This window comes from Tinamus guttatus, unplaced genomic scaffold (genome assembly GCF_059628265.1).
Source record: "Tinamus guttatus ecotype Peru unplaced genomic scaffold, ASM5962826v1 Tinamus_guttatus_pri_ptg000171l, whole genome shotgun sequence".
NCBI classification, from domain to species: domain Eukaryota; kingdom Metazoa; phylum Chordata; class Aves; order Tinamiformes; family Tinamidae; genus Tinamus; species Tinamus guttatus.
In genome coordinates, this window is record NW_028288705.1 from 3,003,360 (window position 1) to 3,028,421 (window position 25,062).

The following is a 25,062-nucleotide window of genomic DNA, read 5'->3' on the forward strand; positions in this document are numbered from 1 at the left end:
AACCCAGGCAAGCCCACACACACCAGGAGGCTCTCGCAGAGCGCTAGGTTCTGCGCTCAGCGCTGCCAGGTGCCTTTTCCCTGCACTAGCCAGCACCAACCTGGCCGAGTTTGTGTGTCCACAACAGCCAGGCACCAGCTGACCCTCTGCTCCCGTCCCCAGGGAGCTCCGTGCCCTCCTGCCCGCTGCTCCTCGGCCCTTTGGACCGCTCACTCAACAGGACCCTGCGTCCTGCTGCCCAACTCCAAGCGTCTCAGCAGCACGCAGGAAACTCCGAGCCTCCTCTAGGCACGTGTCCTTCACCCAGGCAGGAATCTCCCTGGAATCTCCCCAGCAGCTCAGCAGCACAGACGCATTTTCGCAACCGCAGAGATACCGGGCTCATCTTTTCCAAAGCCCGTCAGCAAAACCCCGGCCAGGCCTCCCTGATAATGCTGGCATGTCACAGGGGGCTTGGGAAGGGCATGCTCCAACAAGAGTCATTTTGCACATTTTAAGCTTCTCATTTTTCTCACACTGAAAGCATATGCAGTTACACTGTTTCTCATGACTGACTAGACTAGGACCACTCTACTGAGCCCTGTCCTGCCTTTCATCTCCAGTCTCACAGAGTAAGTGATGCTGCCTTACAGTTTGAGCAGGAGCTTAATGGGTGCTGCCCTCCCTCTTTGAAACAAGCAGAATGCATGATTGAACAGCCAAGATGCTTAACTACCCCCATTTAACAATTAGATAAAAGTAGAAGGACCATAAAGCCAGTCTTCTCTCTTTTCAGCAGTCCAACGGGAAAGACAGATCTGCAAAAAGGAGCCTCTCCTTCTCTTGCTATAGGCTCCTCTTCATTGACATTTCTCGTACGCCTTCCATGCAATTGCTAAGAACAAATTATATTTTTTAATCCTTGAGCAACTTCGGTGCCTCAAAAGCTGCCCACATTCACACTTGTGAAGACAACACTAATCACCTTCCCATAACCAACAGGAGTCTAAAATAACAAGGTGGACTCCATAGGCAGCCACTACCATAGGCAGGTGGCTCCATCATAAAACCTCTGTATGGAGTGGCATGAAAATAAATACTGATGACACATTTGTCCAGCAGATTAAAGTCTTTCCGATCTTCCACCCAAACCAGGAAGCAGGAGAACCTACTTGCCGTTTTCAAAAGCAAACAAAAAACAAGAGACTATTTATAGGCTTATGACTGCAATGGAAATTTTTTACAATTTCTTGATACTGAAGTTATTCAAGCCACAGGAAAGAGTGCAACAACAGTGAAGCTATTTTAAATGTCATGCCACACCAAAAAGTTTGTTGCAATGTATTTAAAACATTGGCCTCCCTTTTAATCTCTAAATGGATGAATTGACTTATAAAATCTGTTGAGGGAACAATCAAGAGATGAACAAAAGAGGAATAAGTGCTAGGAATACAGTAATACATTTATTTTTTAAACCAAAAATCTATAAATCCAAGTAAATCCAAGGTTTACATTGCAATCCTATTTGGTGCGCTACTTCCCATCACATCCTGAAGTGGGACCTCTTTTTTTCCATGCAGTAAACTCCACCACCTTGTTCTTTGCTCGTCTCCTTTCAGTACCGTTTCTCATAGAAGAGGACGGATCAATGAGTAAGGGAATGAAGCTCCAGGACTGCCCCTGCAAGTTTACCTACAGCATTTTGATGGAGCCACCAGCCAGGAAGCCTGCCCAAAAGCTCTTGAGGCTTCACTGCAGCATCTGCTGAGGCCCGTCCTCCAAGCAACGACCACGAGGGGCTCTTGGCCACGCTGCCCACCGCGCACTGCTCCATGCACCGTGGCACCCCTCGGCACTGCTCCTCACACGACTGCGAGCAGCTGGGACAGGGGAAGGACGGGGCTGGGAGCCGACTTCCTCACTACGCCCTGGCGCTGCCGAAGAGCCGCCCCTGCTGCTCGGGTGCGGGCAGCCACGCTGCCGAAGCGCCGCAGCATCCCCGTCACCGGCGCGTTGCTGAGACGCTACAGCCACAGCCCGTGGGAATCGCACAGGTCCTTCATGCTTTGTCTTGTGACAGGTCACTTGTTCCTCAAGGCTGGTGGCATAAATCTAGGATGTGGAAGGGCCGGCTGGTTGCGTATCCGAACAAAAACATACACCGAGGCACAGCAGGCTTGTTTTTGACATAAATTACATCTTGGGAGCCAATCTGGGTGCGCGGCAACACATTTTCACCAGCAAGTCTGCTATATGGACATTGCAAAAAAAATAGAAGCAATATTCAGCATGGTGACGAACTCTGAGGAAAATACTACATACCGAATTGCAGATAGCCTGTGCTGATAAGCAGTCTAATAAATAAGGGGTATGATAACTTAGAGCAGATTTAGAAGTTTGTGAAAACGTAGACACGGACCAAGCAGAAAGTAGAGGAGAGAGGTGACAGAGCAAGCACTGCCCAGGGATGTTTGTTTTGGTTCATGTTTGAAGGCAAATGGGCTTGAACTGTGGCTCTAAGTTTCAGTGGGTCATTCCCAACATACTTCAACCTTTTTTTTTTTTTTTTTTGGCTTGTTTGGAGGTGCTTCTGAGCATTGCAAAGTCAGATGAAAGGAATACAAAAGGTTCGGATTTGTACAGGAAGGTAAAATTGAGGTTCACTTGGCAGCACATACTTAGGGAACAGGGCAGAGAGAGAACGGACCTCTGGAAGTACCAAAAACTCTGCTCCATCCTAGGGAACAGCACCACATTCCCGTTGACTGCACTTAGCACATTGCTTCATGTGACACCATACCCACAAGATAACGAAATACCAACACCAGTGGTCACGGTGCTACTTCTAATAATACTACTTTGCTGTCTTCTGTTTCTGCCTCAATTACTACCATCTGTGAAACTATCTGCTATAAGATGGTTTCTTCCTCTGTCTTCAAGATCTCTCTCTCCAAAGATCAAAAATAGTCTATTACTTACAGAAGCAGGTTAAATCCCAACATAACATATGAAGAACCTTTCCTGAGTTCTCCACACACTTCACTGTCCTGCTGTAAAGATGTTATAAGCTTTAATGCATATTACAACATTTTTCTGATGGCAGCCATAAAGGCTTGGGTCCAACTGTAATTTTAGCATAGAACACTCAATTTAAATTCAAAAAACAACAACAATGGGAAGCATCTTTGCATCTTTAGCACTTGCTTCCCGCAGCTGCCTCAGAAGTTACATCAAGCTGTGAATCACCAAGAAGCCTCCCAAGCCTCCAATCAACTTGGGCTGTCAAAACAAAATCACCAGGTTTTCTTTTCTTTTTTATTGCAACACAGGGTTGCTTTTACAGAACATGTAATTTTATCAGCTTGTGATGCAAGCAGCTACTTTTCTGAAGGTCTATTATCTTCACATCTCAAAAACTACATCTTCATATTCCAGTGGTAACTAGAACTTTACAAATGCCTCGGGGGGGAAAAAAAATCACAAATCATTAAAATCAAATATGCTTTGAAGAATATTTGGGGTCTGTTTCTGGTGGTGGGGAAACATGTTCCTTTTATTTTTTTAATTAAATCAGCTGTGAGTTTTAAAGTTCAGAGCACCAGAAACTACTTTGATGTTTCACTTCATATAACTATCAACCTTTTAGCACAGTATAAACAATCATGTTCCCCCATCTTGAGATAAGCTTCATACCAAGTGAACATGCAATCGAATCAAAAGCAGCTGTCAACTTAGACAGGGCTGTCAACTCTATTCGCAAAACAAAATAACCTGTGACATAATTCTACCAACATCTAATTATAAAAAAATCCATTACTGGGCAGATGTGTGCTGCAAACGGAGGTCATACAGAAAGGTACTAAAGGTATTTCGTAATTTCTGTGCTACTTGAATAATCTAGAACTTAGTTTTTGACCTTTGTCCTAAGGCACATCTCCCAAGAGTGAGGGGCATCAAGAAGCAATGGAAAATCAGGCTGGAGAGCTGAAACACCAAGAGGCTTCCCACAATCCTCATACTAAAAGTCTCAGAACAGTCCCTGAGGTTTAAGAAGTGTCAGGACTCTCCTCAAGGTAACATGTTAAGAGAAGAAAATAGAGTCTTTTCTAGAATTTAACTCAGCTACTGAAATATTCATGTAAAAAAAAAAAAAACAAAAAAACACACACCTTTGCCCACTGTTGCAAGTCACATGGTTAACAGCAACAAACAAGCCAGACTCCCCATGGGAATGGGCCAAAACCTGAGGGTGCTGCCAACAATTCCTGTGCCTGAACACCCTGTTCCCAAATTCATCCTGGGCACAGGTGAGCGCAAAGCATTTTGTGGCAAAACCCGGGATTAACCTGCCAGGCACGTGGGTGCAATTCTGTGATGAAAGAGCCACGGGGCTGACATGCACTACGCCACCTGCAGCCTGTCAGACCCAATGGGTTCCTTGCAGCCAGGCGCTTCCGCACCATGACCGATTTATAGACGAGCTTGTTCTTACTCACACCCTGAGCCCAGGCACATACCAGAGATTATTTCTCTGCTGCTTTATAACCCACTTGCCACTACAGTATCAAGGCTACTATAAATGTACTAAGACTTAGAAATCAAAAGAGAGGAGAGCCTGATGAAATACGTTGGATCGGGAAGTAAACCACTTCACATTTGACTTCCAGCACTTAAAAGGTGTCACTGGCTTTGCTCCTCCTTCAAGTAGACATGTAGTTGGGATAACGTTGCATATGCTTTGATTGGGTTTAGAATGGGAGAACTGGCTACTGGCTAATTAGCACCCAGCCTACCTGGGAATTTAAAAGCCCACTATACTAAGTGCATGGGCTGTCCGCTTCCTTTTACAGAAACGAGAATTAAAAAACTGGCTGACAAAAAGCTTGAGATGCCACAGCCAAATCCACCTCACATCACCCTCTGCAAGCCAACAGAGACACGAGCCACGTGTGATAGAAGCATTTTCTGGTATTTGATTTTCTTTTTTTTTTTAATCTCTAATGATATGGTCTATTGAATATTCTTTTTAAGAGCACAAGTTGCAACTACAGCATGGAATTAAAAAGCTGTTAAAACTATCTACGCTATTACAGTTAAGTTAAAAAATGGTAGTCGAGGCACTCTGAAGTTTGCCAACATTACTCTTCATAAAACAATGACACAAATACGTGACCAACAAGAGTTCAAAGCAGTGGATCATATGGTCGGCTGAACACTAACACCTTTTTTTTCAGACTCTATAAAAACAAACTTGTTCTCATGAAGGCCAGAAGTCAGCCCCCAAGCAAAACTTTAGAGCAGACATAGAAGGTATTAGATTTGTCAGCAATTCTGGTGTAAAGCACATCAGTGCAAATGAGCCTCAAAGTCAAATGAGAAAGTAATTTGTACCCCAAAGAACAAAACACGTTCTCAGATGGCCAGGACCTTGAAGGAGGAACACAAGGGTATGTCAGTAATGCAGCCACGATGGAAGCATCAGGAGAAAAGCACAACACAAATGCAGAAATTAGGCAACTTAAGAAAGGCAATTATTTATCTTTAGATTAAAAGGGAACAGAAAAACATGGTCAAAAATAATGTGGTGATCTAATTTAGAGGTCTATCTGACTTCCGTCCAGAAGCACTGACTGTCTCCCCAGAGCGCCAAAACTTCAGTCTCTTTTCTGGCCACTATACTGAATTAAAAGATAAATATAGCATTGAATTGTTTCAGTAAGTGTTGCTTTTCCCTGCAAATAAGCCACATTAGGGAGCAGAAATAGACACAGTCCTCCAACTGATGGTCGACCCTATGCCAGTATCTCATCTAGCTACTTTGCATCCATCAGCTCAGATCCTGAGATAAATGATTTTCAGTACAGAAAGAATATGGAGACTTCAGCCATCAGCCACGGTCATTAGCCATCAGCCTAAGCTATGTATTCTTTAAAGGGGAAAATGGTGTGCTCTTAATTAAACATTAAAGATCAAGCTAAAGGCTTTGGGAATTTGGCTTATTGTAACCTGACCTGCTAACTCATGCAAGAACTATAAACTGGCCTCTTTATTAGATTTTATACTAAACTTAGTGCAAAGAACTTACATACAAAAACCAAGAATTTAGAGTTCAAGGTTACATCTTACACAGACACTGTATTAAAAAAAAAAAAAAAAGGAAGAAGAAGAAAAAAAAACATATTATTTTAGGCTCCCTCCAGGCTTGGAATGTTATGACAAGAGCAAAATTTCTTTAATGAAAGATTAAGCTCCCCTTTAAAAAGTATAATTGTCTTGTGCTGATTATATAGGAGTCTGATTACAGTTTGCATCAGGTTGCCTGCACAAGTGATGTTCCCATGCTCAGGCACTTGGTAATTCTTTTAGGCTCAACATTTGTATATGGGCACCTGATGCAGCAACTGCTCCAAGGATGAACTCCTAACTAAACTGCCCACTACTACACAGGACATTAGACAATATTCCTTGGTGCACAAATATGGTTAGGCCATACTTTAGCCTACACATATAGCAGAACGAATGCAAAGCCTTGTCTTTCAGGAGCTCATGTTGAAAGAAGGAAGATCATAAGTGCTACAGATGCACTCCCCATCTCCAGTGAGGCCTTTCCTGCACTTCACAGGCAGCCACGATAATTCACTCTGATTTTTTCTCAGAGGCAGACAAGTGACCCATGTGTCACCTGCAATAAAGGCAGCCAGCATAAGCAAACACCTTCTTCCTCCTCCCTTGCCCGTCATCAAAATGGAAGCACCACCAGCCTCAAGCTTCCAGCTGCCAGGACAGCACCTCGGAGAGCCGGGGCTTTCGGTACATTCGGGAGCACAGCCCATGCTGACATTTGTCTCCATTTTTCCTTATGGAGCCACGACCAGTGAAGGTCAAGTCTCTCCTTTGCAGGACACAACCGCCATCCTTCTAGTCTCCTATGCTGGATCAGAGACGTACCAGCATGTACACGAGCATTAGGGGGCACGCTGACATTTCTAGTGCAGTTACTGCATCTTACAGGGCTTTACCAGATGCTTCTCAAACGGGCCATGAAGGCATTTTGTAATTAATTAATCGGTTCAGGAGAAAATGATTTCCAGAATCTTTGCTTATGCGTCTATAAGCAAAGACATGAAATCAATCCGCTGGTGAAGATACTGTGAAGCCCCCGACAATAACGGTTGCCCTTTATCATGAAGGCATGAAGCTACTCCTGCAGTGTCAACAGATTAACCTGTCCCAAACTGTTCTTCAAAAAGGACAATCCAAAATCTTGAAATCCTCTCCTTCAGCGGCAGCAAGGTTGAGTTATTAAATAAATAATTATCATCTTCAGTCACAGCAGAATTTGATCTTCAATCAGGCTTACTACTAAGCAGCTTTAAACTTTATCTTCAGTTTTCATCACTGAAATGATGAAACCTAATGAGGTTTCAGAGAGACAGTATTGATTGGGCATGCAGATATGCAATACAGGCATCAGGCATCCCAAGGAAGAGTACAGCACAGTTAGGCTCTATATCTACGTACCTGCACACAACTAAGATCAATTAAACAACAGAAACACAGGCAGTGCTGGTTATTTTGCAAACAGCATTTTCCATAATTACTTAGCATGGACTCATCAGGATTTCCTGGGTAAAGTAGAGAACCAGGCAGAGAATGTGACAAAAAAACACAGTAAATACTCCAGAATAAGCAAAATTAATACTCAACGTCTCCTCTGAGAGGCACATGAACTACTACTGCTGTTACTATTACTTTCTGGAAAGCACAGAGGCCTCCCTAGGAAGGAACACAAATTTGTCCCCAGCACACGCACAGATGAATAACTAGAAGATCATCTTATTTGCTACATAAATCACATGTGGCTACTTAGCATAGCCAAATACACGTCTGCATAGGAAGTTCTCTCATTACAACTGCCTGTAGTATTTCATCATCCTTGCAAAAGAGCCAGGATGCCAAAGGAGAAAATGAAAGGGGCAATTACTCATCACAAGTCAATTACTGCCCCTCTTGAGTACAAAAATTGGTATGCTTTATTACAGGCACCTAAAAAATAAAACTTCAACAATACTATAGCTGGGTCAGTGCACTGATGAAACTGGAAGCCAGTGCACTGATGAAACTGGAAGCACCCTGCTCTAATTTCAGGCATAAGGAGGCATTTCCCTAAAGTCCATGTGACTTTCTGGTTTTAAGAACTTTGTAAATATGAAAGCATCACTACCTTTATCTCCAAGGAAAAGTGCAGTATGTATTAAAGAGTTTTGTCCTGATGTGTGCGGCTGAAGTCACAAGAGACTTAGCTATCAAAAAAAAAAAAAAAAAAAAGAGTTTAACTACAGGATCTATCATCCCGATTTATCTCTTCCTGACACTTATGTTGCTTGGCTTAGCTCACAGATATCTTGTCACAGGCAGATGCTGCACTACAGATCTATTGTTTCATCTAAAATCCTCTGTTAATCAGTTTACCTTGAACTGTTAATCCAATACCCATGTCACTGGCTTTTAAAAACAACAGGCAAAAATACGGAATTCGTTTTTACTTCAGTTTCTCTTTGTATTTTTGTTCCCACAGTAGCTAAACATTAACCAGCAACTTCCTCTAAGATGGCTGCTCTGATGTTGTTCTTATACAAAAGTCTATAGCAAAAAAAAGTTATGACAATGGGTACTAATCCTCCCCCTCATTCCTTACAGAGCTTAAAAAAAAAATCCTCCCCAACACCCCCCACTGACGCTGTTCAGATGATTCTGAGCTCACATGCTCTGCAGAGCATTTTTCTCAATTTCCTAGGCTCCTCAACCTAAACAAAACTCCTTGTGTCTTGCATGTAAATTCACATGAGTATAAACAAGGCTCTAAGTCTAAACATTTTGGACAACAAAATATACAGGTTCCTAATACCTTCTGACATGAGTGGCAATTAAAAGGTCCAATAGTTCTGTCTTTTTGCCTAAGTGCTTAGATAAAGCCCCTCAGGATTACCCCAAACTCAATTACATTACTGAAACTTAAATCTCAAAACACCCTTACATATTAGGTACTCCTGAATTTAACAGAAATAAGTTTCGCTGCTGTACTCCAAAGGCCCAAAATGTGACTCAAAGTCTTTTCCCCCTAGCAAAACAAGAAAAACAAGAAATATTAATGATTATTTGGTCATCAGGTGAACCTCAATAAGAAAGTCAGTGCTGAAACTCCAAACTCTTATACCAATGGCAAAACAACTGCCTGAAACAAACCTAACACACAGTAGACTGCAGGACAAAGTGAAAAGATAAAACAGTTAATAATTACCTAGTCTGAGTATTACCTGCCAGCGTTGCTGCACTCATGGCACTTAAGTTGCTGAACATTAACAGCACTCATTAGAAATCTCAGTGACTTAAACACTTCTTGGGACAGGACATGAATCCACCTCTTGCAAAGGGATGTCTTAATTTTTGCCTTAGTAGTTTCCATCTCATACATAAGACATAAGCTTGACTATTAGGCAAGTCCCCAAAACACAAATCTACATTTATCAGAACAGATTGTGGTGATAATCAGCACAGACCAAGTTGTAGTTTTCCTCCGTACAAGGGCATAAATCCTGTCTCACTTTTGGAGGTGATTTGAGCTCCAGTTAAAACACAAGCGAAATAAGGCATGCTAGTTTACTCTAACAGTGACATGCGCCTAAAATAGGCACAGTCTACCAGCCTCATTCCTCCAAGTGGTAACCTTCAATTATTTTAGCTGCAACAATGTTTATCCCAGCATATTTAACAAGCGCCAAATGGATTAAAGGAAAGTAAAAAGTAATGAAATGCATTACTAGGTATTTTTAGTTTTGTTTTTAAATAAGCTTCGTGACTACGTCAAACAAAAAATTAACCTTCTTGGCTCCAAACAAAGCCTATAATTGGAATCCTCACTTGCTCTGAGAATCAGGAGAGCCATTTTCTCTGGGGAATGTAACTGAAAGGAAACAAAAAGAACTGTAACATCCAAACTGCACGAAGCCTATTAATAGTGGACATTACTAACACAAAACTTAGGCTAACTAAGCTTAGTTGCAAACAGCATTTTAACCTCAGATTTTTTTTCCCCAAAAAATAAAATGCCTTTGGCTATCCTCCTCTCAGTGAAATCCTTCAAGACATAGAGCAAGGTCTTTCAGAACAAACCTAAAAAGGGAGTTCTGCACACAAAAGTTTCTATTTCTTCTCTACCTATAGCTCGACCATTAAAAACAAATACACACATAAAAAACCACCCTATACCTTTCTCTACAAACCATCTCTTCTGCCAACAGAATGAGACCTCCCTGGGACTAGTTAGGGATGAGACGTTCACCCACTGCCTTTTGTCCCGTCTCCTCCTACGGCCTTCGCCCTCCTCAACCCTTTTTCATTTCCAGCGTTTTTCTGTTGTCCCCTCCCATCCTGCTTGCCATCCCTGAGGATGCCACCAGGGCATGAAGATGCAGTCAGAAAAGCAGTGCCACAGCAGGATCCAACAACACAGCAGGCTGCGGGGGAAGGAACCTACACAGACTGTCATGGCCTGCAGCTCATCCCTCAGTTTCCCTGTGGCATTCATTTGTGCCCACGTGAAACAGTAGAGACCAATGAAGAGAAGAAATGAGATGAGATCTGACCTCAAATGAGGAAGTTGAGAGTGAGGAAATGAGAATATTCTGAGGACCAGAAGGGGAACATGCATGTCTAGCATCCAACAGCAGCCACTACGTTCTTCTTGCAAGCACTTTTTCAGGGACCAAATGTGAAACAGCGAAAAATCAAGCATGAATTATTTTGTTCATGTGTTTTTTCCTGTTTAATTATAACAGTGATATTCAAGGGTCGAACTTCACACTTCCAATCTCATTTACATTAGCCACAAAACATATTTTGAGTGCGAACGACTCAAGACCCCAGATGCGTGCCCCGGAGCGCCCAGGCCCCGGCTCTTCACAGCAATTCCGGGCTCTGAGCAGCGGTTCCCGAGCAGAGGCCACCCTCTCTCCCCCAGCAATGCCACTTCACCTTTCCAACCATTCAGAACACAACACGGAGCGGGCACAGCCAAGGCAGGGCTGTCCCCGCGTGTTTGGAGGGCTCTTGAGGGAAGGCAGGAACTGAAGGAGGCTGAGAACCAAGCCAGATGCCAGAGCTCCAGAAGTGATGGCTCTATAAGAAGGGAGGGGGAACGGTGTGGTTTTCTTCAAAGCAGAGCAAGGGGAATGGACACTTGGAAAGAAAGTGTGAAGCTAAGCTTCTGTGAACCACAACACAGCATGGAGCAACCTGCCTTCTAGGCACTTTGCCCTGAGACTGAAGTATTCCTTGCTTCATTTTTCTTCCCAAAGGATATTTTGGATCAACCATACACACCACTTTTATTAGGAAAAAATAAAAAAGGAAAACTATTTTTGTCACCTAATGAATCCCAGATTTCATTTACCTTTTTGTTCCCCCACGTTGTTTTACTGACAGGAGCTGAGGCAGTGATGAAATAAGACACCTATTTCTAAATGATACACTTCAAAAGGAGACTGTTTTGAGGAGAGAGAGGCAACAGACCATGGACATGTCATTCAATATGTGAATAGTCACTCAAACATGAAGTCTCTTAGCTTCAAGACTGCCTTCCACCACATGAAACCATGTAAATTCAACTTGCTCTGGAATAAAAGTGTTTCTCTCAAGGGGCCTCTGCAGGACAGGGGGTTGGTTTTCCATGGCGCTTCCAAATGAAGTATATAAGTTCTCTTCCCTCCCCTACTTCAACAGAAGACAAACTCTCACCAAGCTACTTCACTTTTTTCTTCTTAAATACTTAAGTATATCAAAGTTACCTGTACTCATTTCTTTGGAAATCTAGACAAAAGAAGCCCCAAAGGTACTATAGTGCTTGTCTGTAAGCACAGTGGCAAGCTGAACTTCTAACTATATGTTTCTCCCATGAGAAATCGGGGAGAGGAAACTAAGAGGAATAAAAGCAGTGACCAGCACTTAAATCTTCTGCAAGCAAAAGCCACACTGCTAAGTTTACTATCTGTATAGTTGAGAAAGACAGAGAAGCAGCAACTAACAGCTTCCACTCTTCCCTCTTAGCTCAGGGGGCATAGTATGCATTTTTGCCCAAACCTCAAACACAAACCAAAAGCAACATCCTCGCACACACAAAGAGTCTTATTAAGATTGTTATTGCTGGAAGGGGAAGCTCCCTCTCGCTGGCCACATGACGGTTGGAGTCTGCATTCAGCACTGCTTGTGGGGGGGGTGGTTCTTTCCTTTGTAACAGCAGCACAAACATGAGCACAAGCAGCTTCACGACTGGGAACGCTTCGCCGTGCGTTTCCGAGGCTGCAGCGTCAGCGGTACCACAGATTTACTCCGGGCAAGCCGGCATGTCCTCGAGCACGCGCCCCGTCGCAGCTCGCGGCGGCGCTGCGCTGAGCAGCACTACTACTGCAGCGTATCAAATTTTAAGCCGCCCCCCATACACACTTGATTAGAGCAGCTAACATAACGCTACGCGACTCAGGCACTTGCACAATCTGCTACTTGCACAACCAGCAGGCCGTTCATATAACGGCATTATGAAGACATAAGTATTTTTTTCATCAAGATCTGAGCCTTCTAACATCTCCTTAGTTTGGCATGACACCGTAACAGGTCGGTCCTCCTCTTTAGCAACCAGGTGGTGGCCAAGCCTGGCCAGATAGGTGAGCACATGAAGTTCAAGGACACTGCGCAGAGCTTGCTGAACCCCATAGCGTCACTCGGATTAGTGGGATTTTGGAGCACAAAATGAATGAGAAAAGGGGGAGAAACGATATTGTGAGGAGTATCCTCAGGAGGCAGCGAAGAAAGGCAGGTTCCAGGCAATTTGCACCAAGCACCCGAGCTCAGGTGCTGGGAGAACCCAGACCCCCTGTCCCAAACTGGACAGGGGAGCCTGGAGATCAAGAAAGCTCTGCGCACTTCCCTGAGGGGGGCAGGACTTACCTGATGGGTAGTGAGAGCGTTCTAAAATTTAAGCAAACCTCAGATGAGGAATAACAGTGGGAGCACCCTGGAGAAACCAAGGTGGGCTTTCTGCAGCACAACATAACCAAAGGAAAGTGCTGGCAGCAAAGGAGAGTCTTGGCAAGACCTTGGGGTGACCAGGAGGCATCCCAGGTATCCAGGCTTAGTCAAGCAAGTTTTTTACTACGTCTCCATAGCAGCAGTATTACTAACACGAAAGTGCAGCAGGGAAAAAAACACCAATAATTTGTACAAAGAATTAGAAGCAGAAACGCTAACAAGAAGCAGTGGGGGCAGCAGGGGAAGAGCTAGTATAAAGAAAACAGACACAGTAGCTCATTGGCTTCCAAAGATCAAACCAAAACAAAAAACTCTCTAGAAGGAGATCCGGTGCTTCAGGGAGAGAAAAGCGAGAGGGCTGCATGACTTAGCTCAAGAACCATGAAGTTTAACCCTAGGCTGTTTAGCCCCCATTTTAACCCATCTGACAGCAGACTGCTCCATCTGGAGAGCATTGCTAAAGAGGATTTCACTCCTGGGAAGAAGCAGGCTGGGCACGATCCTGGGTTTGAAGGCTTTCCTGAATAGGAAATATTGAATGTTAAACTTCTCACTGCCCACACAACCTGGCAGTAACTTCACTAACATCCTCCACGCTGACCACGAAAGTGCTTTCTTCCCCTAAGTCGGATCTTCACCCCAAAGTTCCGCTTGCACCCGATTTCCTGAGAGTGAGTGTTCGCTTTGGCGTTTGCTCAAGCACCGCTCCGGACCCTGCTCAACACCAGCGCAAACGAACGCAGAGGCCCACGCTGGCGAACCGAAAAGGAGAGCCGAGAGCGCTGCGACAGCGGGATCCCCTTCTAGCAGAAACGCGGCATAGCCTTTTTAATAAAACCACATCCCAGCCTGACAGGATTTGTGGTGAATATTTGCAAATCGGTTCTTCCACTGAGGTTTTCAACAGGTGATAACGAGACCCCCTCCTCCACACACACACAAAACTAACAAACTTAAAGAGCACTTTAGATAAATCCCTCCACGGCGCTGCCGCGCGGCGCAAACCCCAGGCGGGGACCCGCGCGCGCGCCGGGGCCGCCGCCTCCCCGCTCGGCCGTTACGGCCGTTAGGGCCGTTAGGGCCCCGCCTCGCGGCCGGCGGGCGGGGGGGGGAGGGGAGCGGACACGTGGAGGCCCGCGCCACGCCGCGCCGCGGCGGCCCCGCTCGCCCACACTCACTTGCGGGGCAGCCCTGCTCTTGCCCGGGGGCCGCCTGAAGAAGGAGGTGCGCGCCGTGAAGAAGTACTCCTCGGAGTCCTCCTCCTCCAGGCTGCTGTAGCCGCTGCTCATGCTGCTCGTCCAGCTCATGGGCGGCCGCCGCTCATGCTGCTCGTCCTGCTCATGGGCGGCGGCAGCTGCTGCTGCTGGCGCCCGGCGGCGGAGAGCGCCCTGCCGGCCGCCGCATGGGGCCCCGCCGCGGCCGCTCCTCTCGCTCCGCCGCCGCGGGAGGAGCTGCAGGAGGCGGAGGGAGGAGGATCCGCCCGCGCCGCTGCCCTCGCCCTGCCCGCGCGCGCCGCAGCCGGCCGCCCCGCCCCGTCCCGTTCCGCCCCGCCCCGTCCCGTTCCGCCCTGTCCCGTCCCGTTCCGCCCCGTCCCGTCCCGTCCCGCGCGGCGGTGCCGCGTCCTGCTGCGGGAGCCGCCCGGGAAGGGGCCTCGTTCCCCGGCTGCGGCCACCTGGGGGGAAAGTTCCCGCCGCTCCTCCCGCAGGTCTCTGTTCGCGCCCCGCTGTGTGCGGGAGCGTTACAAAAAAACAAAACAGAAGGAACACGAGTGGCAGGAGGGAACTGAGCGTCTTTCCTGGCTCGCCCTTCGCATCCTCAGCACTTGGCTCGGCACCAGCCTCTGCCCCTCGGATGAGGCTTAGGCCTGGGATGTGGCTGAGCCACAGAGCTTCCGACCGCGGAGCCTGGATAACGCAGAGGGCAGGGATAGCTGCAGCTGTGGAAAACGTAAAACTTTTGTGTAAAACACAAAAGTTCTGTCAGGCATAAATCATCCCCGGTGACGAATGGGGGAAATGACAGCGGATTGCTGAAGGCTAAGTCACTCCGTATTTATCTCCTGCTATGGAGTTTCTCATATATTCCATAGTACACACAGGGCTGGCCATGGTTGGAGACAGGATGCCGGGATGAAGGTAGCGCTTCCGGCAGGCGCCCGGCAGCCAGGCCCTTCCCACGCGCCCGCTCCACGGCTCCCTGCTGTCCCCATGTCCCTTGTCCGTCCTGGCCGCCACTCGGGGCAGCTGCTCTCCCTGTCCCCGCTCCCAACGAGGACTGGGTCCCTTCCTGTCCCGTGGTGCTCCTCTTCCACCACCATGCATTTAGTCTGCTACATACATTGATAAAGTCGCCTCAACTTAAGCAGGACACACTGAGGACTAAAGTCAGCTATTCACTTGGAGAGTGAGGAGGGATGTTTTTAAATCCTTGTTTTCCCTATGAACTTCCAGCTCTTTGTGTTGGGCTTGGCATCCGGCATGTTAGGAGGTAGCACAGCTTGTAAACCCCCTCCGCCAAGGGTAACAGGGCAGGGGTGAACACACCAGATCTTGTCGGGACTGTCAAGCTTCACATATTCGAGATAGTTTTAAACTGGATGCTGAGTTACTTGGATGTACCTAGAGGAGCATTAAAGTGCTTGCTTTAGACAGATGAGCACTGTGTTATGTGCTTTCCAAGCCCAGGGCCATGCCAGGATGTATCACCTACTCAAGACCCCAAAACCTCAGTTCATAACGTTTTTGGATACCCCAAATGGTGACCATGATTTAAGTAGATTAGGGTTTTTAAGTGACTTGGGCACACTGCAAAGCGGGACCTGTGCTTCCAAACTCCATCAGTGTTTTTGCTGTCTCCTCAGCAACAAAAGGCATCGTGTGGCTCATTTGTTTGCTCACTTTCAGCCTCAGGCCTGATAGCGTCTGGGTGGACCCTGGCGCTGGCAGGAGGCTCATCGGGGCGACGTGCCTGCCAGGGAAATTCGGTCCATCTGAGCAGCATCAACCGCACGTGCTCGGCTCGAGTTTGCATGTTCTCTGGCAGCAAGGCATAATATTTACCTTGTCTGTAAAGAATTATTTGTACTGGGATCCCTGAAAGATTTCAAGTATTTTTTTCTCATGCTGCAATAAAAACTGGTGGAAAGAATGTGTGTCCAAGTTCTTCATGGTAAACCTTTCAGTGGGTTCAGTCCTTAAGTACACCTTAATTTTTAAACCTGCTAACTTTGACAGTTTCCTCTTCACTTTTTGAGATGTGATTCTGAATCAAAAAACTCACTTAAAGACACAAGCAGTGAAGCTTTTCAATTTTGTTTTGCATAGTGCTTGCAAACAAGATGCTGAAATCCTGCCAAATACTTCACAAAAAGTATGCAGTACCATTACACTGCTATAATTCAGGCATATTTTTTCTAACGTGCTTTAAACTAATGCAGCTCATCTCATAGCCTGTAGATTGGTTAAGTGCAGTACATTGAAGTCAGAGCTGGAAGACTCTCCACTGAGGTATGTGTCAGGAAGGCTGTATAAACTAACGGTGACTGTACAAACTGCATTATTGGGACAGCAATCCAACTTAATGAAGTTCAGATAAAATCTGCTTATTTATCAGGCCTATATTTTATTTATGACAGCACCCACAAGTACAGATTTTCCCTGTAAAGCACAGCCATATGTTGTCACTTGAGACACCACTACCTGCCCGCTCTAAACACAGACTCCATTACAGTGAGTATCATGTACCCGCTAAAATTTCAAGAAGCTTTAAAAGGAAAAATAACTCCCCCTTGGACATTCCCTCCCAGCTTCCATCTGTCCATGATTACTCTTCTTTCACATTATATCAGGGCTAGGTTGGTGTGAGGCTGCAAGGGGCTCCGGGATGCAGGAAGGAGGGCTCTCTAATACACTAATGTGTGGATTACACTTCAGGGTAATGGATTAGACCTTTAATGGATTTTACTGGTCCTCTCAGCATATTTTTTAAGGTCTCCGTCCTCAAGTACTTTTCCTTCTTCTTAGATAGCTTTCTTAATCTTACCTAAGTAAGATCTGTCCGTGGCTTTTCATTTGCTTATTAGGTACTGCATCACATCTTGAGACTACCAAACTGGGATTGTTTCTGATCCGATCTGACAAGCCTCTTAATTAGTGAAAAAAACAACACTGCGTAGTGAAAACAGAGCCACATCTCAAACTTAAGTTAATACCGTATGTTCTAAAGGAAATACTGTACGTTCTGAGAGCAGACTATTTCTTCTGCAGAATGAATGAAGCATTAGGTAAAAATAATGAATTTCAGTGCCAAAATAAATGTGGCCCAAGGGAAAGATTTAAAACCAAACACAAGCACTGTCAGGCTCTCAATCAGTCATCTATAATATATATAAAAATTCAATCCAGTGAGGAGTTCTGCTGGCTACCAGTTACCATATGATCACACAGGCAACTGGCAAGAAGAGGGGATACATTTTTTAAAAGAGCAACTAAATTCAAATAGCAAGTCATTCTTCTAATGCACCTGTGAGGAAAATGAGAAGAAACTTTCTTGTTTTTTAAACCTTGATGACACAGAAATATAATTTCAGAATATTTTTAAACTATAGCCTGCCCAAGCCAATTACAAGCAGTAACTCAAGTAATACAACCAAAAATAGTAATGGGCCCTCTGTGATTCAAAGAAGGAAAAAAAACCTCATTAATAAAATCTTAATAAAAGGCAATCCCAGGCAAAGAGGAACCATGCAATGTTCAGCTACTGCTATACAGGGAGGAAAAACAATATTAAAAAATCATTCTTACGTTCCCAGCTAAGATTTGGCTTTACATTACTTTGTGGTTTTGGAGACTCACTTCAGAGAAAGGAAACAGCAGGTTCAGCGTCCAGAAAAGTGAAAATTAAGGATGAACTCAGATGGCAAAACAAGTGTGAATAAATTGATTAATCTGGTAAGGATTGGGTCTTTCAGCTACTATAACTGAAATAACATTTAGAACTAGGTATCGAACTTAATAAAGCTCCCCTGCTTCACAGGGTCTGGCTTCATTTGTCTAACTGTATTAACAGAGCTGATTGCTGCTCTTTATAGCACCCTTCCAGGTATCTGAGGAGCCTTATTGTTCCCCCATTCTTCTCTTCTCCAGACTAAACACACAGACAACTGATAAAACATCCTATAGAGTTTACATTAATCCCATCAGCAACTGCATGGTGTTTACATGCTTCTGAAACGTGCCCTCAGCCCTCTGACACAGAAACTCAGAGAGCTCATTAAAATGGCCATTTACCAAACGGTCACCGGGCTAGTAGCAGTGCCCGGCCCATGATGATCAGTTCTGCACCCCAGGCTTAGTCTTTTACCCACGTATTCACCCGAGTGCATCAAAAGCACCGCATGGAAGGAGCACGAAAGCTAAAAGCAAAATATGGCACAGGGTTGCAGAGAGCTGTAACATAAAACTCAGTTTCCACTTAAGTGAAAACAGTAGCACAGAGATCTTGAGAGAATCTCATTCCATCTTTTTAGCCACAAGGATAATAAGGAACTAAACATATGCCTAAATTTTAAATATTTTCAAACCCTGTTAGCCTTTGAAATGGGAATGCGTGTTGCCGGCACTGGGGAGAAGCAGATGGCCCTGGGGCTGGATGCTGGAACCTTCGATCTCATTTTGCACCTCTGACACATCTTCCAGGGTACTGGCACCAATCCCATAGGGGCTTAACTATGCACCTAGTTTTACCTGTGATTAGCCCATATGGACATACTACCTCTCAGAACATGCCCCAGAGTGCAACTAGCAGATGTTCATATCTAGTAGTGCTTTGCATTTGGCTTGCTTGTAACATTTTACAATGAAATATTTTTTTTCTATGATGTTCCTGATGCAAATTATGTTTGCATAGCAAACAGAACCCAAAAGGCAAATTGCAGAGGAGGAAATACAGAGTTTGTGACAGGATACCCCTTTAAAACCAGAATCAATAATGTTGGGGCTGTGTGTTTTCAGTTTTTCTACATTCCAGCTGAAAAGTGGTAATTTCAGATGATCAAAGCAAAGCAATAAATCTGAAATACACCCAACACAGAACAGGCCACTCAGGCCTGTAGTTTTGTTAGACCAGTAAACTTTTTGTTTACTCATTTCTTCCATTTGTCTTGAATTAATAGCTCAGGTCTGCTTAGTAGCATTGCCAGCAGTGACAATTACACTTTGATTCATACTCAGTGACTTGTTAATTCAAACAAGGTCACTCCAACCACACAGACATATGAGTGCAGGCTGAAAACAAACAGGAGGCCGCTCCCGAGCCTCTCCATTTCCTGGTGAAAAAACGTGATGGGGACATGTCCTTGATGTGACAGATACAACCCTAGACAGCCTTAAATCCTTCTCTAGCTCCTAAAATTCGTACTTCTGCTCAAGCCCTAAGGCTCCTCAGCTCTTTTATTCAGAATTTTCCAAAAACAAAAAGGGGTAGCTGCAAACTAGAAGTGATCTGTGTAATCTCTTTGTTACTCACATATTCACACACTTGCAGTCCCACACAGTCTTGATGTATCAAAGTAGTTGAACACAAGCTTATAGGACAAGCTCACTTCCACTGTCCCCATTTTGGGGCTGTGCCCAGAGCCATCAGGCTGCATTACCTTGAACAGACATTAAAAAGAGGGCAGAAAGAGGAGATTGTGCTTGTCCCCTTTTTTACGATGCTGCTAAATGTGGCCACCTACCACGTGCACAGTCTCACTGAAATCTGCCGAGCTACCCATAACTTTAAACATGTGCAGAGCTTTGAGGACTGGGAACATTGTCTTGATTCCAGCCTAAAGTGAGAAAGATCCAGCTGTGCCCCCCTTAACAGTATTGAAATTACCATCCTCTCTAGTTGAGATTTGACAGCTTCCCAGAATGTTCAAGAAATAAGCCTTTTTACCCCCAAAAGATTGGCATGCCATTGGATCCAGGCTATCAGTGTGGCCCAAGACTGCCAGTGCCCGGCTGCAAATGCTCCTCTCACCTGGGAATATCTTTGCACTCTGCAGACGTTGCCAGGAAATCCGCCTTGGCACATGGGAAGGGCGCTGCCTGCCACCGCAACATCCTGCCCTCATCCCAGATCCCCTGGGACCAGCTGGACGATCCCATTGGCTTTGGCAGGATTTGGATAAAGCTCAGAAAGCAAGCCTTTGCCAAGCACATGTGCTTTCTTCCTCATTTAATACTTTCTCAAAAAATGTATTTGCATTCCAATTAGGCTTAAGCGCTCTCTATAACTGAGACATTTGCTAGTCATGTTTCTTTATTTCAATCCTGTTGACCATAAACAGAATTATTAAGCAGATACATTTTTGTCACCAATACTAATAAGGTAGATTTTACAATAAAAATTATGAACAAATATTTCATATGCCTGTCGTATGTTTTCCAAGAGAGTTCCAGGGGGCTGTGCAAACATACTGAGCGAGCTTTGCCACGCTCCTCACTCTCTTTTCAACGGCTGGGTCTCTGCGGCACAGAGAGATCAGTACATGTGCCAATATTAGTGACATGGAGCCCAAAGCTGGAAGCAGCATTATTACATCTGGAAATCTGCTCCCCTCGGCAATGCCCTTTTTAGCTTATACTGCTGCCAGTCCTCGCAACGTCAGCCCACAAGGCTGTCAGCAGCCAGGCGCAGTTCGAGAGCCCCAGCTCATCCTCCCACTGATGGGAACGGTCAAACTCAACCATAAGCAAAGACTGACATAAAGAAAGCTTAGAGGTCTAAGGAGCACAGTCACCTAACTCCCTGTAAGCACCAGGCCCTATCAGGATGCGTGGCAGAGCAAATACAATCCTAAGGAAATATTCTATAATAAAGGGTACAGAAAACAGACATTCTCCTACTTTTAATTCTCTTCCCAATTGCTAACAGTATGAAAAAAACACTTGGGGCAGTAAAATTAACTAGGACCTTCTGTTTTAACTATAGAAACCACAACTGTGGAAGCTCAGCGTGCTTGTGAATACCAGGAAAATGTGAGCCCTAATGCACTGTAGCTGCAATCCGATTTCTGGCATCTGTCCTAACACCAGTAAATTGGTGGGGGAAGGGGCCCTCTCATCAGCAATTGAGTCCGCAGTGTTATTTCCCACGCAAAGAACAAGGAATTCTCACGTCAGATACGCAGGGGAGGTCATTTTTGCTCTGTTTCCTAATAATTGCCTACTTGTGATATATAGTAGTGATATCTAGTAGTAGTAGTACTACCTCAGAGAGGTAGTAGTAGATATCTAGTAGAAACTCCCTGGAGACTCTCCACGCGGGTTTAGGACATCCTAGTAAGGAAACCAGACAACTGCAGGTGAACACAGGCATCCCACGGAGGTAGTAGAGTCTGAGAGGCCAACAGGCCTCAAAATGTGTTGCTAGAAGCTTGTGCACCCGTCCAACCCCCGTCACCCGCGGTGCGACAGGGCCGCGTCGCGCGCTGCCAGCCAGCCCCGAGCTGCCTCAGGGCGGCTCCGCGTTGGGCCGCGCTGCCCCGCGCTAATGCAACATAAATTACCTCAGAGAGTCACAAAGAAACCCCCAGGAGAAAGGGAACATTTTCTGACAGGAAAACCTGATTTTTCTATCCAGAGTTTCAGGGAATCATAGATCAAAATGACCGGATGGGTTGCTGGCTGGAGAAACAGCACACATCTAGGAAAGTGGGGATGCAGTACTACAATTCTTAGGAAAGATTTAGGAAAAAAAATAAAAAGGATGATTGTAGGACAGGTAGATCACATGAAAAGACAGCTGAAGAATACGTATGTATTAGAGTTGTGAAGATACCGGAGAACTAGAAAAGAGAAAACAAGAAAAATATGGTGGTGTTTTTCATTTCTTCTCAAACCGTGGAACGATGTACAAGGCATCTTGAATCCATAATTTGGGCGCTTCCAGATCAGCTTCCTGGCTTGGGATCCCCAGGGAAGAGGGCAGGAGGAAGCCCGTGGCTGACACTAGCGGGAAGCGCAGCAGGGCCCGGCCCGCACTGACCCGGCTTCCTGCTTTCCTGCTTTTCCTGCTCCTCTGCCCGCGCTTTACCACTCAGCCCCAGCGACGCTTGGAAAAGGAAAATGGCCAGAGGGAGAAAACAACATTTCCCTGCAGCAGGGGCCCCTTTGTGGCCCAGGTGGAAGAAGGACACTGGGGAGCCCAGGAGGAGCCTTCGCTGCCCTCCACGGCTGCTCGTGCCATGGTGGAGAAGGCAGAGCCCCAGGTTGGGCCCACGCGCAGTGTCCATCATGCTGCTTGGTTTTATTTTTTTCACTAATGAAAAGGCCCTGCTTTGTGACTGCCTGTTTGAACCCAAGGTGGCCTCCACACACCTGCCTGTGCCACAGCCGAGACCCTCATGCAGCAAACATCTCCTGGAGACCCTACACAGAGCGGAATAGCTCTGGTGTTTTCCCACCACCATAATGTGCAAACGCTGATGTCACAACCGAAGATTGATTTCTCCTAAACCTTTACAGAGGTACAAACTGCTGGCTTCTGGAAACTGAATTAAAACTTACTTGTAAACTAAGGAAATCCAAAGGGATTTTTAAAAAATTCACTTGTAATCGTTATCCAATCCCTTTTCTGCAAACATGGTCACAGACTCACTCCAGAGAAGCACTATTTACATACCACTGTTCGAGAAATCCCATGGGTTTAAGTTATACAGAGGAACGAGGCCTTTACAAAGGAAGAGTTTGCATTTCAGCACTGCCTTCCTAGAATGCCTTGTATTGGATGGGAACGCCTTTAAAAATCACAGAAAATGTTATGTCCCCAGGAGAACCTGGAGGGGAAGAGCACCCACAGAAGTGAAGCAGATGCATCTAACTGCAGCCATGGTGCAGGCCCCGGCCCCAGCGCTCACGGCAAAGCACAGATGACATTTTCTACTTGAAAGCCAGCCCTCACTTCAGATGGAAATGTGTTTGTATGAGCTGCACCATTAAATGACACAGATGCACAAGTTCACGCTAACTAGCTGTTTACCTCTGTGCTTCACCACAGCATATAAGTTATAATCAGAGGAAGGAAACTCTGCTGAGATCTGAAGGCTTTTAATTGTGCTGGAGCAGCTGGCTCAAATTACAGCAAATCGGCACCCTTCAAGGTCAGTTTGCAGTTCAGCAAGAGCTGCTTTAGCGAGCGAATTGACTTTGTTTACACCTCTTTTGGGGAAGGTTTTACTGCTTGGTTACTTATTTTATGGATATTCCTAGGCTTAAGAAACACCGCAACAGGTGAAACCCAAAGAACTTAGATTGCCCCAGCCGTTTCTTTTACAACAGCCCCAGGCAATTTTTAAAAGAGCTAAATATAGCTTTTTTTCCCCTACATTTGAGTGCTTTCTTTCAGCATGTTTTTGTTTCTGTAACTGACATTTAAAAAGGGCCTCTCCAGGCTCATGAAAACATCTCTGACTTTCTTCACCGTGTTGAGATTCGGCACCCAACAACACGACTGGAGCTTAATGTCTGGCACGAGGACCCATCCCTGCCCTGAGCGAGGAATCCGATCCGCCCATCCCAGAGGTTCCCGCTGCCCCTGCAAAGACGCCTCAGCTGTTGGCGAAGCAGCTGCCCAGCCGCCTCAGTTGAACGCGTAGCACACTGGGATCGTAGCACACTGGGATCAACGGGAGCTCACTTTGATACGCTTTTCCCCTCTTTTTAATACACTAGGCTGAGATCTGCCACAGTGGCACAGCTGCGTCTGGGCCGAGCAGGCTTGGCTGCCAAAGCGGAGCGGGCGGATGGCAGTGACCGTTCTCCGGTATCCTTACCAGCAGATTCCGCAGGTCACCTATAGGAATTATTTTCAGATCTGCATATTCTTAAGTTTTGCATGCAGCCAAAAGAGCATTCGCAAAGAGGTGCTCCTGGAGAAAAGCAATTTCCTGAAGAATCCATTTCCTAATTAAAACACCAGAAAGGTGGACGATTTTCCTCAAATGGGCACTGAGGGCATATCTGTGACATAGAGATAATTGCTGGAAGTAGCTGAAATGAAAACTGCCAAATCTGACTACAGCAAAAGTGCCAGAGATTTTTTTTTCCTTCTTAATTGCAGCCAAAAACCACAGGTGACTCAAAAGAAATGAAAGTGTGAGGAAGAGTGTGGAATGACCAGGAAATGCTGCTCTTACGCACTTTGCTTCGACACAATATGGAGCACTGGCCTATGAAATGCCGCCACAGTCCGCAATATTATGGGCAGTTGCCAACACTAATCTGGAACTTGCAGGAGCCTGGGGCTGCGTTCCCGGCCGCAGCGCCCCATGCCTCCTACCGTCTCCTTCTGGTGCCAAAGGCAGAGGTCATTCCTGTCCCCAGCTCCAGGAAGACTCCGGGACAAACTGTGCTGACTCGCCAGCAACCTCGGTCTAAGGAAAATATCAGCTGAGGACTGAAAAAAAAAGAGTAGTTCACAAGTATTTACAGACTGATGGGGAAACTGGATGTGTTGTTACAAAACTCCAGTCTGGCTGGCTCTGTTTGCCTCTGCATTTCCTTTTTCGTTGTATAAGCTACTGTGGTGGTCTTCATCCTGAAGAGTGGGGTCGCCATGGGCTGGTCCAGAGTGCAGGAAGGGAGACAGAGGGAGAGAAGAAGAAAAATAAAGTTTTCAGACTCTAACCTACTTGCTATTGATGCATAGCCATGCCACCCGGAACCCTTACCTGCCCATAATAGTTTGCATCCTCCATGCAGTCAATAGGCAAACAGCATTAGCCACAATGCTACCATTTCCAAAAACTCCAGTTATTTCTGACTCCTGAAATCGTGACATTTTTGAGGTAGAATGAAATATCAGGTTTGTATTACACAAGCACTTTCCTCTCCCTTGAAAAGGAAGAAAGGAAAGCAGGAGGGATGACGCTAAAAATTAAATCAGTGTATCTGAAAACTGCGTCCAAATTGACTTGTTGAAGGCCATATCTAATCACTTGTTAGTAGAGCAAGG

At 45.6% G+C, this 25,062-nt stretch overlaps 1 protein-coding gene across 2 annotated transcripts in view; it reads right to left on the bottom strand.

The window, feature by feature from the left end:
• Positions 1-25,062, bottom strand: part of RASSF3 (Ras association domain family member 3) — a 74,344-nt gene that overhangs the window by 25,141 nt on the left and 24,141 nt on the right. Inside the window, exon 1 of one of the 2 annotated variants that reach the window (XM_088522977.1) lies at positions 14,241-14,417. The exons of the other annotated variant lie outside the window; for it this stretch is intronic. Coding sequence (XP_088379103.1) covers positions 14,241-14,369 — 129 coding nt within the window. The 5' untranslated portion in view covers positions 14,370-14,417. Of the gene's footprint in view, positions 1-14,240; positions 14,418-25,062 lie in introns of those variants that run through there. 2 annotated transcript variants of the gene reach the window in all.